General features: G+C 37.6%; 1 protein-coding gene across 1 annotated transcript in view; it reads left to right on the top strand.

Annotated features, from left to right (window-relative positions):
* The first annotated feature begins 3,130 nt into the window (after window positions 1–3,130).
* znf276 (zinc finger protein 276) overlaps window positions 3,131–15,268 on the top strand; it is a 32,271-nt gene continuing 20,133 nt past the window's right edge. Inside the window, exon 1 of the mRNA XM_073868336.1 lies at window positions 3,131–3,473. Within this exon, the coding sequence (XP_073724437.1) occupies window positions 3,377–3,473 (97 nt within the window). The 5' untranslated portion in view covers window positions 3,131–3,376. The remainder of the gene's footprint in view (window positions 3,474–15,268) is intronic.

Here is a 15,268-nt window from a genome sequence, read left to right as displayed (position 1 = left end):
GCTTTACAGAGGGTTGATATTGCATCCATTACACAGTTGCCAAGCACTTTACCAGTACATACACCAACAGCTTCCAGATATACACTTGGGATCAGCTCCTGATGACTCAGATAAAGCTGTGTCTTAATTTATTGCAGGGTGGTCTTGCTTTACCTGTTGTAAAGTTACATTAAACCTTCATATGTGATCAGATGTCATGCAGTGATAATAAACATTTACAGTGTGATCAGATGTTACCTGTCATGCAGTTATATTAAACATTTACTATGTGATCAGATGTTGTGCAGTTATATTACACCTTTACTATGTGATCAGCTGTTACCTGTCATGCAGTTATATTAAACATTTACTATGTGATCAGATGTAACCTGCCATGCAGTTATATAAACATTTACAGTGTGATCAGATATTATCTGTAAGGAATTTCTTAAAGCAACACTAAAGAACTCTGGCTCTTTGCTCCCCCTACAGGTTAGAAGCGTAATTGTTCATTAACACTGTCGTAAATACTGCAGCATAGCTGGCTCTGATTGGATTGTAGGTCTGCCGTAAAGCAAGTTTTTGTAGTTTTCACTCGAACTACAGGACCGCTACCCGACGGTTGGAAACCTCTTTAGTGCGGTTTTGGCCGATAGAGGGCTGCAAAGCTAATGTGAAAGTGCCATTCACCCTGTTTTGTGTAGATGAACCACTGAAACTTTTTTGGAAACGTTATTTTAAGGTAAAAAAAACCTCTTTGGTGTTGCTTTAAACCATATGTGAGTTTTGTAGATTCCACTTAAAAGGATTTAAGTCTCCTGATTTAAAGGAATAAGTGTTGGCAAGTTTGCAAATGAATTCTATCATGGTAGGCTACCACATAAAAACGAAATAGTTATTGGACTGGCTAAGGTGCACATTTGCTTTAAAAAAGAAGAAATCACTGTGTAAATATTGGTAAACATACTTTTAATAATTTTCAATGCTGCTCCATCAACTCCTGACAGGACGAGGTAATATGTCCCATAGGTTACTTGCCGCGGCCGCTTCATATCGTCTAACGATGAGACGATTGATGGGACAATATAAGACTATCCGAGCGTCATATGAAGTTTTAACCGTCCTCCTAATTTAAAACATTTACAGCAGTAGCGATATTTGTCATTTCGCTAAAGTTATAGTGAACTACAAACAATCTTCTAACCACCAAACTAACCATCGAATGCACTGTGCCATATTAGCAGCGGAAATCGGTTGACAAAATGCGGAAGAGCGAAGAATTAAAAAGGGGCGTGGCGGAATAAGGTGAATACAGATAAACAAGAAGGGGAACGTGAAGCGTGACATGACAAGATTACAAAATAAAAGACTGAAAACAGAACAGGATATCAAAATAAAAGACCTGACAACAAAACAAACAGAACAGAAGTCAAAACCCTTACACAATAATAAGAAACTATTACAAAAATATTTTAAAATGGGATTAATTACATGTCCAGTAATCTGTGATGGAAACCGATCAGTGAAATTACAGTTTTTTGAATAGCTAAAACACAGTTTTTGAAACCATGCACTCATTTTCTAAAAACTTTAAACACAAATCCAAATTTTCAAACAAAATTCACAGAACCCCTGACTCTTCTAGCAAAAACGAACTAAGCTTTAAAATCATAAACACACAAGTCTATAGCCTAATATAAAACACTGAGCATCCATTAGACACTACCTTAAAAATGGAAAACACAACATCCAGGATATAAAATACATGTTTATTGTATAGACCGTTTCATCGGGCGCACATGCAGTGACGCGATAAGCGTCTGGTCCGAACTTCCAGTTTCTGATTGTTAAATGGTCTGTGACTAGTTGCTGAAACTGAACTCTTAAACAAATACCTCGTCGAAAATAACAAATGTTTTGGGTTCCTATGTAATCTACGTGTTGTTTATTTTGCTTGTTATATAAATAAACTACTTTAAAAGGACTTTTATTTATTCTTAGAAAGAGTTTACCGGAAGTTACGTGATGACCACGAAAGCCGCGTGTTTATGTTGTTACTGCTGAAACAATCTATATAACAAAACACTTGACAAATAGTGTTAAAAATCTCTATTACTGTAATCACAAGTTTAGTTCAGTGAATATAGTGAACACTTAACTGTAAGTACTTGTAATGCTTTGACCCAGATAACTCTTATGAAATAGGTGAAAGAAAGAGCTTATAGGCGGAAAGGCTGTATTACGCACATTTAATGGTAGGTTCACAGACAACACAATCCCCTCATACATTTATTATTATTATTAGTTCTTTATTTGACAGGGACAATGGACAGTAATGATACTACCCCAGAATTAGCTACAAAGCTAAATTTCATCTGCTGTCCCTGGGCAGGATTACACCAATTCATCAGTAAAATACAATACAATTTAAACACAATAAAATAAAATACAATTTAAACAGTAATATACATGAGAGATTACTCTTTCTTAGCGTCACAAAATAAACAAAATATAACAGGGAGGTAGAGCACGCTTAACATCTACTGTGTTTCTCATCTCAAAAAAACTCTCAACCCACAAATGTCTGACGTGACATGATCAGTCTCTTAAAGGGCACACTCCACTATAATGTGATACATGTAAATACAGTTGCGATCGTTACATACTGCAAGTAAGTTTTTAATATTACTGTAAGCAGCACTTTAATTTTGTAAAAAGTCAGCAATCCAACGGCAAATTTTGCCAATTGCATCGTCTCTTGGGTGTTCTTCCTCATAGCCTACTCTTCATCTGCCTCTAAGACTATTTCTTATCCATACAATTGGCAAAAAAATACCATTAGATTAAAAGTGTGTACAATTTTGAGTTGTTGTGTTTGCTTGATGACAACTGTTTGTAGTTGTGTTCAACGTTTGCCTGCCTGCATTTATAAAATGAGTGCATTGCAGTGTAAAATGTGTGTTTTAGTGAGAAGTTTGTGTTTTAAGTTAGAGTTTTGCATGATCTGACAAATGGGTTTAGGCCATATGAATTTGAGTGTGGTTTAGTGTTTTAGTAATTCAGAAAAACTGCATTATTAGGAGCCTTGGCGCATTCAAGCGGCTGGTGGCGCTGTGGGCAGTTTTGGCGCAGTGACGTCATATCCCCTGTCAGTGTGAGTGTTGACATTAGAACACTTCCGGTCGTGACATTTGCTGTCGGGTTTTTGTGACATAATTACATGAAGATATAGAAATACATACATATATTTAAGATTTTATAAATTATATTCATAACTAAGTTTTTTAACTCGTGCGTTTCAGAGTACGTGGCGCCAGTGACTGCAGATGTGTGATGTGTTTGTGAATAATATAATCGGAGCCCTTAGGTATTGATCACGTATCGATCAGTGAAGAAGATGAAACGACATGCGCGCAGAGTCAGTAAAGTAAAGACTGTTATATCTGTGGATGAAAACACAGCAGACAGACAGCAGAGAGCACACAAGGAGACAGGTAAGATCAGAATGAGATCAGTCTTTGCTCTTTAATGATTGATTTAACGTTACCTCAGTGCATTTGTCTTTAGAGCGGGTTTCATACAGTACCACGTCCATCTGTTTTATCTACGTTTTTTTTTGTAACCTGTCGCTTATTTACAGCATGACGACGTCATGATACTCTTCTGTAAACAGCTAGAAAAGCATTTTAACACAACACGCGTGCTCTATACAATTAACAGAAAACGTGTTATATAGTCGTGGTGGTTTTGTAACACCTCGCAGTTTTGGTAATACCTGCTTAACTTAACTTAGATAAATAACGTTAAGTGATTCGTACTTCAACTTGCTTTTAAGTAAAAAAAAAGTGATTTCATCGTTTAACCGTTGTATCTGTAGTTAAACTATTGTAATACCAATAGAAATCAGCCATATAAAAAACTTTGTTACAACACACTTTCCATGATTAAATCATGTTTAGTGTTGGATTTATATGTTGTCATTTATGGAAGCATATGGGTAGCTAAATTCAATTTAGAATGTAATATGCATTATGACAATGCAATATGTAAAATGACAATGCATTTCTGTATTTAAGTTTACATTTTCCATGCTTTTATGTGCAATCCTTGGTGCAAAATAGAAATGAAAATGTAATACTTTATTTACATTTTCCATTTTCTACAGCCCTGTTTTAAATACATATTTTAATGCTTTAAAAGTTGCAAAATTAAAATGGAAATGTATTACCCGAACTGATATAATGTGTTTCACATTGTCAAGCAAAAACTGTAGCAAAATTATCATTTAAAGGTGGAAAAGAGGATGTTTGTTTAATACATTTTTGCAATATTACCTGAAACTGCCTTTACTAAATGATAAAAGACTATTTATTAGGCGCACTGAAAGTAATAAAATTAATATATGTCATCTGTGCATAAGGTAGGGCCTTATAAACATCAGCCAATCGTTGATGCAATCATCGCAATCGTCATTGGCCCTCTGGCTTGTCAATCACTGCCATTACGTTTCTTGCGAGAGACGTGCGCGCTCCAGTAACGTTACACGAGTGACGCATGCGCATAGCGCATGAAACTCCGTCTTAAGTTTCGGTTTGTTTTCATTTTCGCTCCTGCTTTCCTCCTCGAATCTGCACCATGGAAGAGAAGAAACCCGAAATAGGACGCAAAAGAAAGAGTTTTTAAGTCGCTGAGAAGAGGAGAAAATTGTCAGAAGAATGTTATCTAACCAGAGTCGTTATTGGAGAAACATTTCAACACTGGAGAGCAATGAAGGAACAGAGAGGTGTCAGACGCGCAGGTCGCAAAAATTCTCTTCGACAGGTAACAGTGATTATTCTTTCTTTGTGGAATAATTATTGTTGTACTGTTATTCAGGTATATCGACGTTGTTCTTGTACTGTAGTTGTAAGTGACCAGTCTGCTACACGCTAGTTGAAATGGGAGTAGCGTCGACTGATCTAACTTTACGTCTTATGTGTTTATTATCATAATTTTTCACATAATGAATCCACTGACGCGACACAGCATATGTCAGTGGTAAACAAACACTCGTGTTCAAAGACTCGTGCACGAGTTATGGAAGGCGTTTCCTAGAAATGAGCTGTAAGGAGGGAGGCTGTTCTTGCGCATGCGCTTATTTAAAAAACTCAGTAACGGTCTTTGGATTCTCAGTCGGCGGAAACATCCTCTTTTGCGCCTTTAAATGTAAATTTCCCTAAATGCATTTACATTTACGGGTGGGAAACTTGGGATTGCATTTTCATTTACAATGCATGCAATGGATGTAGCAAAATTAAATTGGAAATGTGTTAGCTGGATTGATTAGATGTGCTTTACATGGTCAAGCAAAAACTGTAGCAAAATGATCGTTTAAATGTAATTTTCTCTAAATGCATTTACATTTACGGGTGGGAAACATGGGATTGCATTTTCATTTACATAGCGCGCAACGGATGTAGCAAAATTCAATTGAAAATGCATTCCGAGTTGACCACGCCCCCGCCCTGTGAATCACTGCGTCAAGGCGGGGCCAACAACTCCCATTGCCTGGCCTCTCACGTGGGAAACATGGCGGCAGCAGGGCTGATTGAGAGTGTTATATTCGCTGACCGATTAAGTGAAGCATGGACAGAGAAGTGTTGGTGTTTGTGGTGATTGTTGCGTGTCTGTGGGTGGCGGAACTGCAGCGTTGTTTGGTCCTCTCGCCGAGTTGTCTGCATTGTCGGACGCTGGTTCGCCTCGCACTGTCGTGTGGCTGCCTTTGCATTCGGGTAGCCTGCGGATGTTTCTGCAGCGAACATTTCATCACAGTTCAAATAAACACTGACTGTTACATGTATGTGAATGTATTTTTACGTTGAAAACATTGTTACATTTTTTAAAGATTTTAAAATACAGATAATGGTGTTATAACCTCAGACGGAGCGAATGATAAAAGGTATATAGGCTATATATAACAGACTATTCTTAATTTAGTTTGATATGTTTTTGTAGAAGAAGAATAAACATTCTGTTCCAGTTAAAGTCTTTAACAATTATGCAATAATGGATTATCATCTAACTATCATCTAACAAGAATAACCATGGTTTTACTACAGTAAGGTTTAAGGTTTTTTAAGCTATTGGGTGCTTGGTTTTCGAAACGATCTTGTTGTAACCATGATTTTGGCTTTAACTATAGTAAAACTATGATTAATTTTCGTAAGGGTCCAAGACGGAGTCATTGCTTGTTTTACTGTTTGCATCTCCAGCAATCCGGTTCATAACCAGAGCACCGCAAATAATAATTTTTTTCTAAGTTTCGTTTCATTCTCCATGTCTGTCTCGGTTAGCTCGGTTATCGGTAAAAAGAGGCTAATTTCTCATGATGCGGAGCACGTCTAAATAACACGCGATTAAGTGAAATCAGAAAACCCGGTGTTAAAGGGACACAAGGCAAGTCTGAGTATTATTTCTCTACTAGCTTCCCCTAGTGTCTGGGAGTAAATGCTTTCTATATCTGAGACTTGACGAGACTGAAGGACACTGGGTCGGATACAGCGAACTTGCAAGTGGGGTATTCTTCCTACAGACGGTAGGGGCGGGCGAGAGAGTCTTCATTCGTCATGTAATGAGTCATTTAACCATATACAGACTTACGAAGATGATTTATTAACATAAAAATGCTGCCTTGTGTCTCTTTAAATCTCGAAATAGGTTACTGCGAACCGAATGGCCAAAACAATTAGAAATACATACAAAATAATTTTCATGTATACTTCTTTACATAAAATAACACGGATCAATTGATAACGCATTAAATGACCATTCTATATTACAATGCCTTAAACCTGCGACACGTTAAAAAAATTAATAGATTTTTTTCTTTTCGAATAATTATTGCAGATCGACTAGTCTTACACACCCGGACATCAGCATATTGACCCGATCAGACCAAACATACATTTAACTTATGTACCTTTATACACTTTCATAGCAGAAGCGTAGTGAAGGCTACTGACCTGTGGCCAGTGACGTCGTCTTATCTTATTCACTACTTTTAATGTTCTTATTTATTTATATCCACAAAAGTTATTAACAAAACATACATTAAAATTAAGAAACAAATTAAATGAAATTAAATTCGTTTTAATGAAGCAAACAAAACATGTGAAGTAAAATTACGTTTAATTGTGGTAGTCGTAACAGCAAACAGTAAAACAATTAATGACCCTTACCAAAATGAACCGTTTTACCTTAAAGCAAAATAAAAAACATGTTTACTACAGATTTTCTACAACCATAGTTAAACCTTACTGTAGTAAAACCATGGTTATTCTTGTTAAATGATAATCCATGCATTATTGTTAAAGAACAGAATTTTACCGGAACGGTTCTTCTTCTTCACAAAACATGTCAAAAGGTATTTATGTCGAAGTTCAGTCTGTCTACCTTTTTTCACTCCGTGAGGGGTTTTAGCGCTGTTTTCTGTGTTTTGAAATAATTAAAAAAGATTTGGACAGTGTTTTCGGCGTATAAATGCATGCATGTGACAGTCAGGGTTTGTTTGGGCTGTGGTGGAATGTTCGCGGGGGAAACATCTGTAGGCCCTCGGTGGTAAAAAAAAAAAAAAAACAAGAGTAATACAAACCGTAATCAATTTTTTTCACAATAATAAAATCATGGCTAATTTTAAGGATTAACTATACAAAATGATACCTGTTTGGAAGACAGGGATGCGCACCTGTCAATATTAACAGAACGAGGCCAGAGACAACAGGGAGTAATAAATGGAATTATGTGTGCATCTTTGAATACTGTAAGAATATTTCCTTTAAATATATTATTTGTCATATAAAGTGTTGAGAGATAATAATGTTTTTTCCACTGTCATTGCTTATTTTGACCTGTTAGTGTGGTTAAAAGCGTGTTTGGCGCATTTACCTTAAGAGTTTATTTCAGTAATATTGCTTATTGTTTTATAATAATACAATTTATATCAATCCTGCTTCCTTCTCTGTTTATTCATTTCATGATGCTGTTATGTTAAGTCTAATATTCAAATCATATGCGGAATAATGTGTGCATCTCTGAATAACTTTGAAAATAATTTTGTCAACATTTTAGAAACAATAATGTTGTGAAGATATTTATTGCCATATGAGACGTTTATTGCCGTTGAATACTCTCGTAGGAAATATAATGTGGTATACTGCAAAGTTACACTGCTAATTTTTATTAATGATATATGTGGAGATAAATAAACATTTGCAAATCTGCTGATTTGATCCATTAATTTCCTGACCACCAGGCTAGAGATTTTAAACATCATTAATCCACACTTACTAGTCTATCAAATAATATAAAGTATATTGTTTTGTGAAAAAAATGGTGTTATATTGTTTTTGCGCTTTTCCGCAGGAAGTGTCAATCACACAATATTTTTATAGTCAAAAGCAGCGGTCAGCAGCTGCAGCGCACTGCAAACGGAGTGTGAAAGCACAAGGCGGCTGCTTGACAAATCTAACCGCATACATACTGCAATAAACACATCAAAGGCCAACAGGCTATGCCATTTGTTGAGGGGTCGTTCATTGATCCCCGTATTTTTGTAAATCCTAGACATGTTGGACCTGCCGAACGGGTTGAGCACTTTACTGTGTTGAGCAGAAAGGCTGCACAGTTTGACCAGCGGGAATCGGCCGCACATCAGGCTGCCAGATTGTGTTGCTAACTCGCAATGTATAACTATTATCAGACCGGCGTTCGCAGCCTCAAAACACTGCCGGTCCACCGGGAAAAGTCCCGACTCTCCCGATTGCCGCTCCGCTACTTGAATTCGAAAGCACGAAAGGCAGCCACAGGACAGTGCGAGGTGAACTAGCGTCTGATAATGCAGACAATTCGGTGAGAGGATCAAACAACGCTGTAGTTCTGTCACCTACAGACACGTAATAATCTCCATAAACACTAATATTTCTCTGTTTATGCTTCACTTAATCGGTCAGCGAATATAACACTCTCGATCATCAGCCCTGCTGCCGCCATGTTTCCCACGTGAGAGGCCAGGCAATGGGAGTTGTTGGCCCCGCCTTGACGCAGTGATTCACAGGGCGGGGGCGTGGTCAACTCGGAATGCATTTTCAATTGAATTTTGCTACATCCGTTGCGCGCTATGTAAATGAAAATGCAATCCCATGTTTCCCACCCGTAAATGTAAATGCATTTAGAGAAAATTACATTTAAACGATCATTTTGCTACAGTTTTTGCTTGACCATGTAAAGCACATCTAATCAATCCAGCTAATACATTTCCAATTTAATTTTGCTACATCCATTGCATGCTATGTAAATGAAAATGCAATCCCAAGTTTCCCACCCGTAAATGTAAATGCATTTAGGGAAATTTATATTTAAATGATAATTTTGCTACAGTTTTTGCTTGACAATGTAAAACACATTATATCAGTTCGGGTAATACATTTCCATTTTAATTTAGCAACTTCTAAAGCATTAAAATATGTATTTAAAACAGGGCTGTAGAAAATGGAAAATGTAAATTAAAGTATTACATTTTCATTTCTATTTTGCACCAAGGATTGCACATACATGCATGGAAAATGTAAACTTAAATACAGAAATGCATTGTCATTTTACATATTGCATTGTCATATTGCGTATTACATTCTAAATTGAATTTAGCTACCCATATGCTTCCATAGTCATTCAGCCGGTGCCGTGTCTGCAGTTTCCTCATTACCAAAACCAAATACATTCATTTATTTTAGATTTCACTAAATAAGGCTGTATTTTACTAGTTTGTAACTGAATTAGTGAGTAACATTTGATCCAAGGTTTTGTATTTTTATCCGCGTAGAACTGACACGCTGTTAAAATTTTTGCAAGCTGCACGTACGGCTACGCAGAGCTACGCACAGGATAGACCTTTTGCGTGTTTGCAAACAAAGATGACGTTTTTGTGGGCGGAGCCCAACTGGTGGCAGAAAGTGAATGCCTCTCAATAGCTGTGTGAAGTGTTTTAACATTAAACTGTGATTTTTAAGCATCCGGTGTTCTGTAGAAGTCTGTTTCCCCTATGTTTCACTTAAGTGTAATGTTTCTTATGACGTTTTCACCAAGTTACGTTTATTTTTTAAATAAATTAAAAGTTTAAATGGCTTGGCTACTAATTGTGTGCATGTATGTAATCTATATGTATTGTTCTTTATTGGTAAATCAATTATTTTTATAGTATGAATCGCTGACGTACTTATAAGAGCAATATCATGTATTCTGTATAATATCATTTATTAAATATTTCATAATTTTCCTGTTTTCAATTTCTTCCTTATATTTATAGCCTACGTGTTTGTTCTAAAACTATTATGTTTACATACAAATTAGGCCTGTTTATATATTATTAACACTTTACATCGTGTGTGTGTGTGTGTGTGTGTGTGCTATGTTTATATATTTATTAGTAAACATCATAATTTAGAACAAACAGGAAGAAGACATAGGCTAAGATATAAGGTAAAAAGAAGTAATAGAAAACTGAAAAAAATAAGAAAACTTTAATAAATGGTAATATTATTGATATGTAAATGTCTGTAAGACAGTTTAAATGTTTTTTGTTAATAATTCAAGTTCACTTCAATTAATGAAAATTTAAACAGAAGGTTAAAAATGTAACAAGTAATGTTCAGAGAATGTGTATGTGCATGTTCCTTTAAAACTACGTGATGTACACGTGACGCTAGTGTTCTAGCGCGGGACTATGGAATTATGGGACAGAGCGTAGCAACGACATGGACACGTTAACATGCTGACATGATCGGCTTCCACAAATAACTACGATTTATCTGCATGTGGTTCAAAAGGCGCACACGTTTTCACGGTGTTTGAAGAGAGAGCGAGTGAGAGAGTGTGAAAATAAATTCAAACGACATCAGTACGATGCGTGGGCATTATTTTATTGAACCAGTGCAGCTACAGTGAAAACGTATCGCCAAAGAAGATTAAAGTCAGAGAAATTAAAGAGAAGATTGGCGATTATCTGAAGAGAAGACTATCGCTGAGTGTGGGCGGAGCATCAGTTTGCTGATTAAGAGAAGACGGGAGTGTTGGCTCCTGGCAACGTTGAAGACAGTACACTGATTCACCAAGAGAGGGCGACATTCACCAGCGTAGACTACGGTTTTGCAAATATCCTTTACAGCCAAGGCTTCAAGTGCAACGTTACTGTAATATATTACTCTCTATGAACAGGAGAGTACGACGGTATAAAAATATCAGGTTTGACTTTGCTATCTCTACAAATTCATGAACATTGGACAAAAAGAAACTGAAAAATAAGGACTTGTTAAAATATATACCTGGGTTTAATTGAACATCATTTACATTTATTTCAACTAACTTGTTATAGCTATCATTATCACTATTTGTTATTGTTCTATTGTTGTTCTTGCTTTAGTGATGCTATTCTAGATGTTATAATCTGTTTGATTTAAATGGTTTAAGTGTGTGCATTCTGAGAAAGTGAAAAAAAAAATGCAATAAGAGTTTATGAGTGAAAAGTAAAATACTAATATTATACTGACATAGTCACAAAGGTATACACAGAGTTAGCAAATACTTGGTGACAGACAGTGTTTAATATAATGTCAGTTCATAGAGAGACATCACAAGTTGAGGAACATACTGAGCAAATTGAGTTCATTCAGTCAGAATTGGCCACAACAGAAATGCACCAGATAGCAATAGAGTCAAATTCTGTCACATCCAAGAAAAAAGAACCTAGAAAGTTCTCACGGGATAGAAAATTAACCCCCAAAATGCTGGAGCTTAAGCAACAAGAGGTTTCTCAGAAGGAGAACAAATTCATTAAGTTATATGGAAGCTGGAAAGAGCAAGTGAAAACCACACGTATTAAACTCAAAGATGAATGCTCTGACAAAGACTTATGTGACATGCTTGATGCTGTAGAAGAGCTGTAAATACAAATAAGAGAACTGTATGAAAATATTCGATCCCAGTCAGCACCTTCCCCTGACATTAGAAGAAAAATGGATTCCTGCACAGCAGTAACAGCAGATTTAATGGGGTTAATGAAAGTACGCATGAGTGAAGTAGGGATGGAAGAATTTGATGCTAAGGCAGAAAATGCTAGACTTCATATGGTGCTTGACAAAGAGTATGCCCAGTCAATATTTGAGGCTTCAATTTCCAAATCTAGCGCTCAAAGTAACCACTCAAGGTGTTCATCCGTACAACCAAGTGTCATAACAAAAAGAGCAGAGTATGCTGCACAGCTCGCAGCAAAGCAGGCTGAAATAAAGATGGAAGAGGCTATTGCTGCACAAAGGCAAGAACTTAAAAGACTCGAAAATGAAAGAGATCTGCAAGTAATAGCAGCTAAGCTTAAAGCATACTCGGAAGCAGATTCAGGCGAAGCAAGTAATCAAAGCAGATCACAAAGCAGTGTAGAAGCTTATCGTCCTCCAGTTTCTGAAAAAGAAATAAAAAATGAAAAGATTTGTGAGAACTATGACAACGTTCAAACAAACCATACAAACAATGATGCATCGTTAGCACAAGCCCTTCATGATACAATGGTACTCACCAGACTTCCAGCACCCGAGCCCTCAGTCTTCTCAGGGGATCCACTTAAATTCTTAGAGTGGAGCGCAAGTTTCAAGGCATTGATTGAAAGACGATGCACAAATCCAGCTGATAGGTTGTTCTACCTACAAAAATATGTCAGTGGAGAAGCACGATGTGTGTTAGAAGGAAGCTTCTTTAGGAAGGATGATAAAGCTTATGACCAAGCCTGGGACGCACTGAACTCTAGATACAGACACCCCTTTGTGATTCAGCGGGCATTTAGAGAGAAACTGAATAACTGGCCAAAGATAAGTTCAAGGGACTCAGTTAAATTGAGACAATTCAGTGATTTTCTGACAGCATGCAATAATGCTATGCCATATGTCAAAGGACTTCAAGTGTTAAATGACTGCGAAGAAAATCAAAAGATGTTGCAAAAACTTCCAGACTGGGTGACTTCTCGTTGGAACCGCCATGTGACAAAGCAGTTGAGAAAAACAGAAGAATACCCTAATTTCAAGGAGTTTGCTGAGTTTATGGCCCAAGAAGCAGAAATTGCATGCAACCCTGTAACATCCTTTAGTGCTTTGAAGTCACCAGAAGAAAAACCAGCTAGAGATGTAAGACGACAAAGAGCTAATGAATTGATCACAAACGTGAAAGCACCAGATAAGTCAAACTCAGAGATGAAAGCTTACACTCCTGTAGAACACAACACAAAAACCTCAAATGGAACTAAAAAAGTAAATGTCCCATCTTCAGGTTCAAACCCAGTTCCTTGCATGTGCTGTGGAGAAAACCATTCTATCCACAAATGTCAAAGGTTAGCTAACAAGCCAGCAGAAGACAAGAAACGATTCATATTTGACAACAACCTCTGCTTCGGCTGTCTTAGGAGAGGACACAACTCGAAGGATTGTAAGAGTAAAGCTATTTGTGCCATATGTAAAAAGCACCATCCAACACCACTGCATGAAGACCGTTCTTCTACCACAGCAGACACATCTTCTCATGCTCTGCAATCTGAAGAAACAACTTCTTCCCTTTCTTGTTGTGTAGACAGAGGTGATGGTGGGAGCACATCTATGATAGTGCCTGTTTGGATTTCCTTGATCACAGCTCCAGAAAAAGAAAGTCTAGTGTATGCTTTATTGGACACACAGAGTAGTAACACCTTTGTAGATCAAGAGGTATGTGAAGAGATGGGAGCAAGTTTAGAACCTGTTAAGCTAAAACTAACAACAATGATGGGAAAAGATTCCATTATTCAGAGTGAAAGAGTTAGTGGGCTTAGAGTTAGGGGGTTTTCCTCCCAAAGTCTTGTCAACTTGCCACCTGCCTATACCAGAGATTTCATCCCTCTTGAACGTTCTCACATTCCGACCCCTGAAACTGCCAGAAGGTGGAACCATCTGAACAGTATAGCACGAGAAATTCCAAAGTTGATGGATTGTAAGGTCGGAATATTGATAGGCTATGACTGCTCCAGGGCACTGGCTCCACGACAAGTAATTATAGGAGGTGACGATGAGCCATACGCTATCAAGAAGGACCTGGGATGGAGCATTGTTGGCAGCTCACCACAGGTTGCAAAGTCATCAGAGGTTATAGGCCTGTGCCATCGGGTATCTGTCAAAGAAATTCCACTATTGACACCAGCCACTGTCATCAGAGCCCTAGAATCAGACTTCAAAGACACAAGTCCTGGGGAAAAATGCATATCACAAGATGACATACATTTCATGCAATTACTGAATGAAAAAATATGCTACAATGCAGATGGGCACCTGGAAATGCCCTTACCTTTTAAGACACGTCCCCAACTTCTAGAGAATAAGCGATTGGCTCTACTAAGACTGAAGCGTCTGAAAGGAAGACTTGATAAAGATCCCAAATTCAAGGATGACTACATTAAATTTATGGAAGGTGTATTTGAGGATGGAGATGCAGAGAGAGCCGAGCACTCACCCAGGGCAGGAAATACATGGTATATTCCTCACCAAGGCGTCTATCACCCCAGAAAGCCAAACAAGATTAGGGTTGTGTTCGACTGCTCTGCCAAATACAATGGCACGGCCCTTAATGATCATTTGCTATCTGGACCTGATCTTACCAATGGCCTAACGGGAGTGCTTTGCAGATTCCGCAAATACCCAATTGCAGTCATCTGTGATGTTGAGAAAATGTTCCACAGGTTCCATGTAAGCCAGGAGGACAGAGATTACCTACGGTTCCTGTGGTGGGAGCATGGGGATACGAATTCTGAGCCAAAGGAATATCGTATGAAAGTCCATCTTTTTGGAGCGGCATCCTCTCCTGCCTGTGCAAATTATGGAATGAAGTATCTTGCTAGCCAAAATGAAAATGAGTATCCTGCAGCAGCCAACTTCATAAGGAAGAATTTCTATGTTGATGATGGCCTTGCTAGTGTAGAAGATGTGGACACAGCTATCAACCTAGTGAAGGAAGCACAAAATGTGTGTGCTAAAGGAAGATTGCATCTTCATAAGTTTATCTCTAACAACAGAGAAGTTCTGGAGTCAATTCCTGACAGTGAAAGAGCTAGTGGAGTTCAGGATGTGGACCTCAGTCATGACAACCTCCCTGTCCAGACTGTGTTGGGAGTAAAGTGGAGTGTGGATAGTGATGCTTTCTCCTTTAAGGTTGTTCTGGATGAGAAACCAGTGACTCGGCGAGGAATCCTCTC

This window comes from Misgurnus anguillicaudatus, chromosome 6, assembly GCF_027580225.2.
Source record: "Misgurnus anguillicaudatus chromosome 6, ASM2758022v2, whole genome shotgun sequence".
Lineage (NCBI taxonomy): Eukaryota > Metazoa > Chordata > Actinopteri > Cypriniformes > Cobitidae > Misgurnus > Misgurnus anguillicaudatus.
Note: the sequence above shows the minus strand (reverse complement) of the source record. Positions and strands in the feature narration are given on the sequence as shown.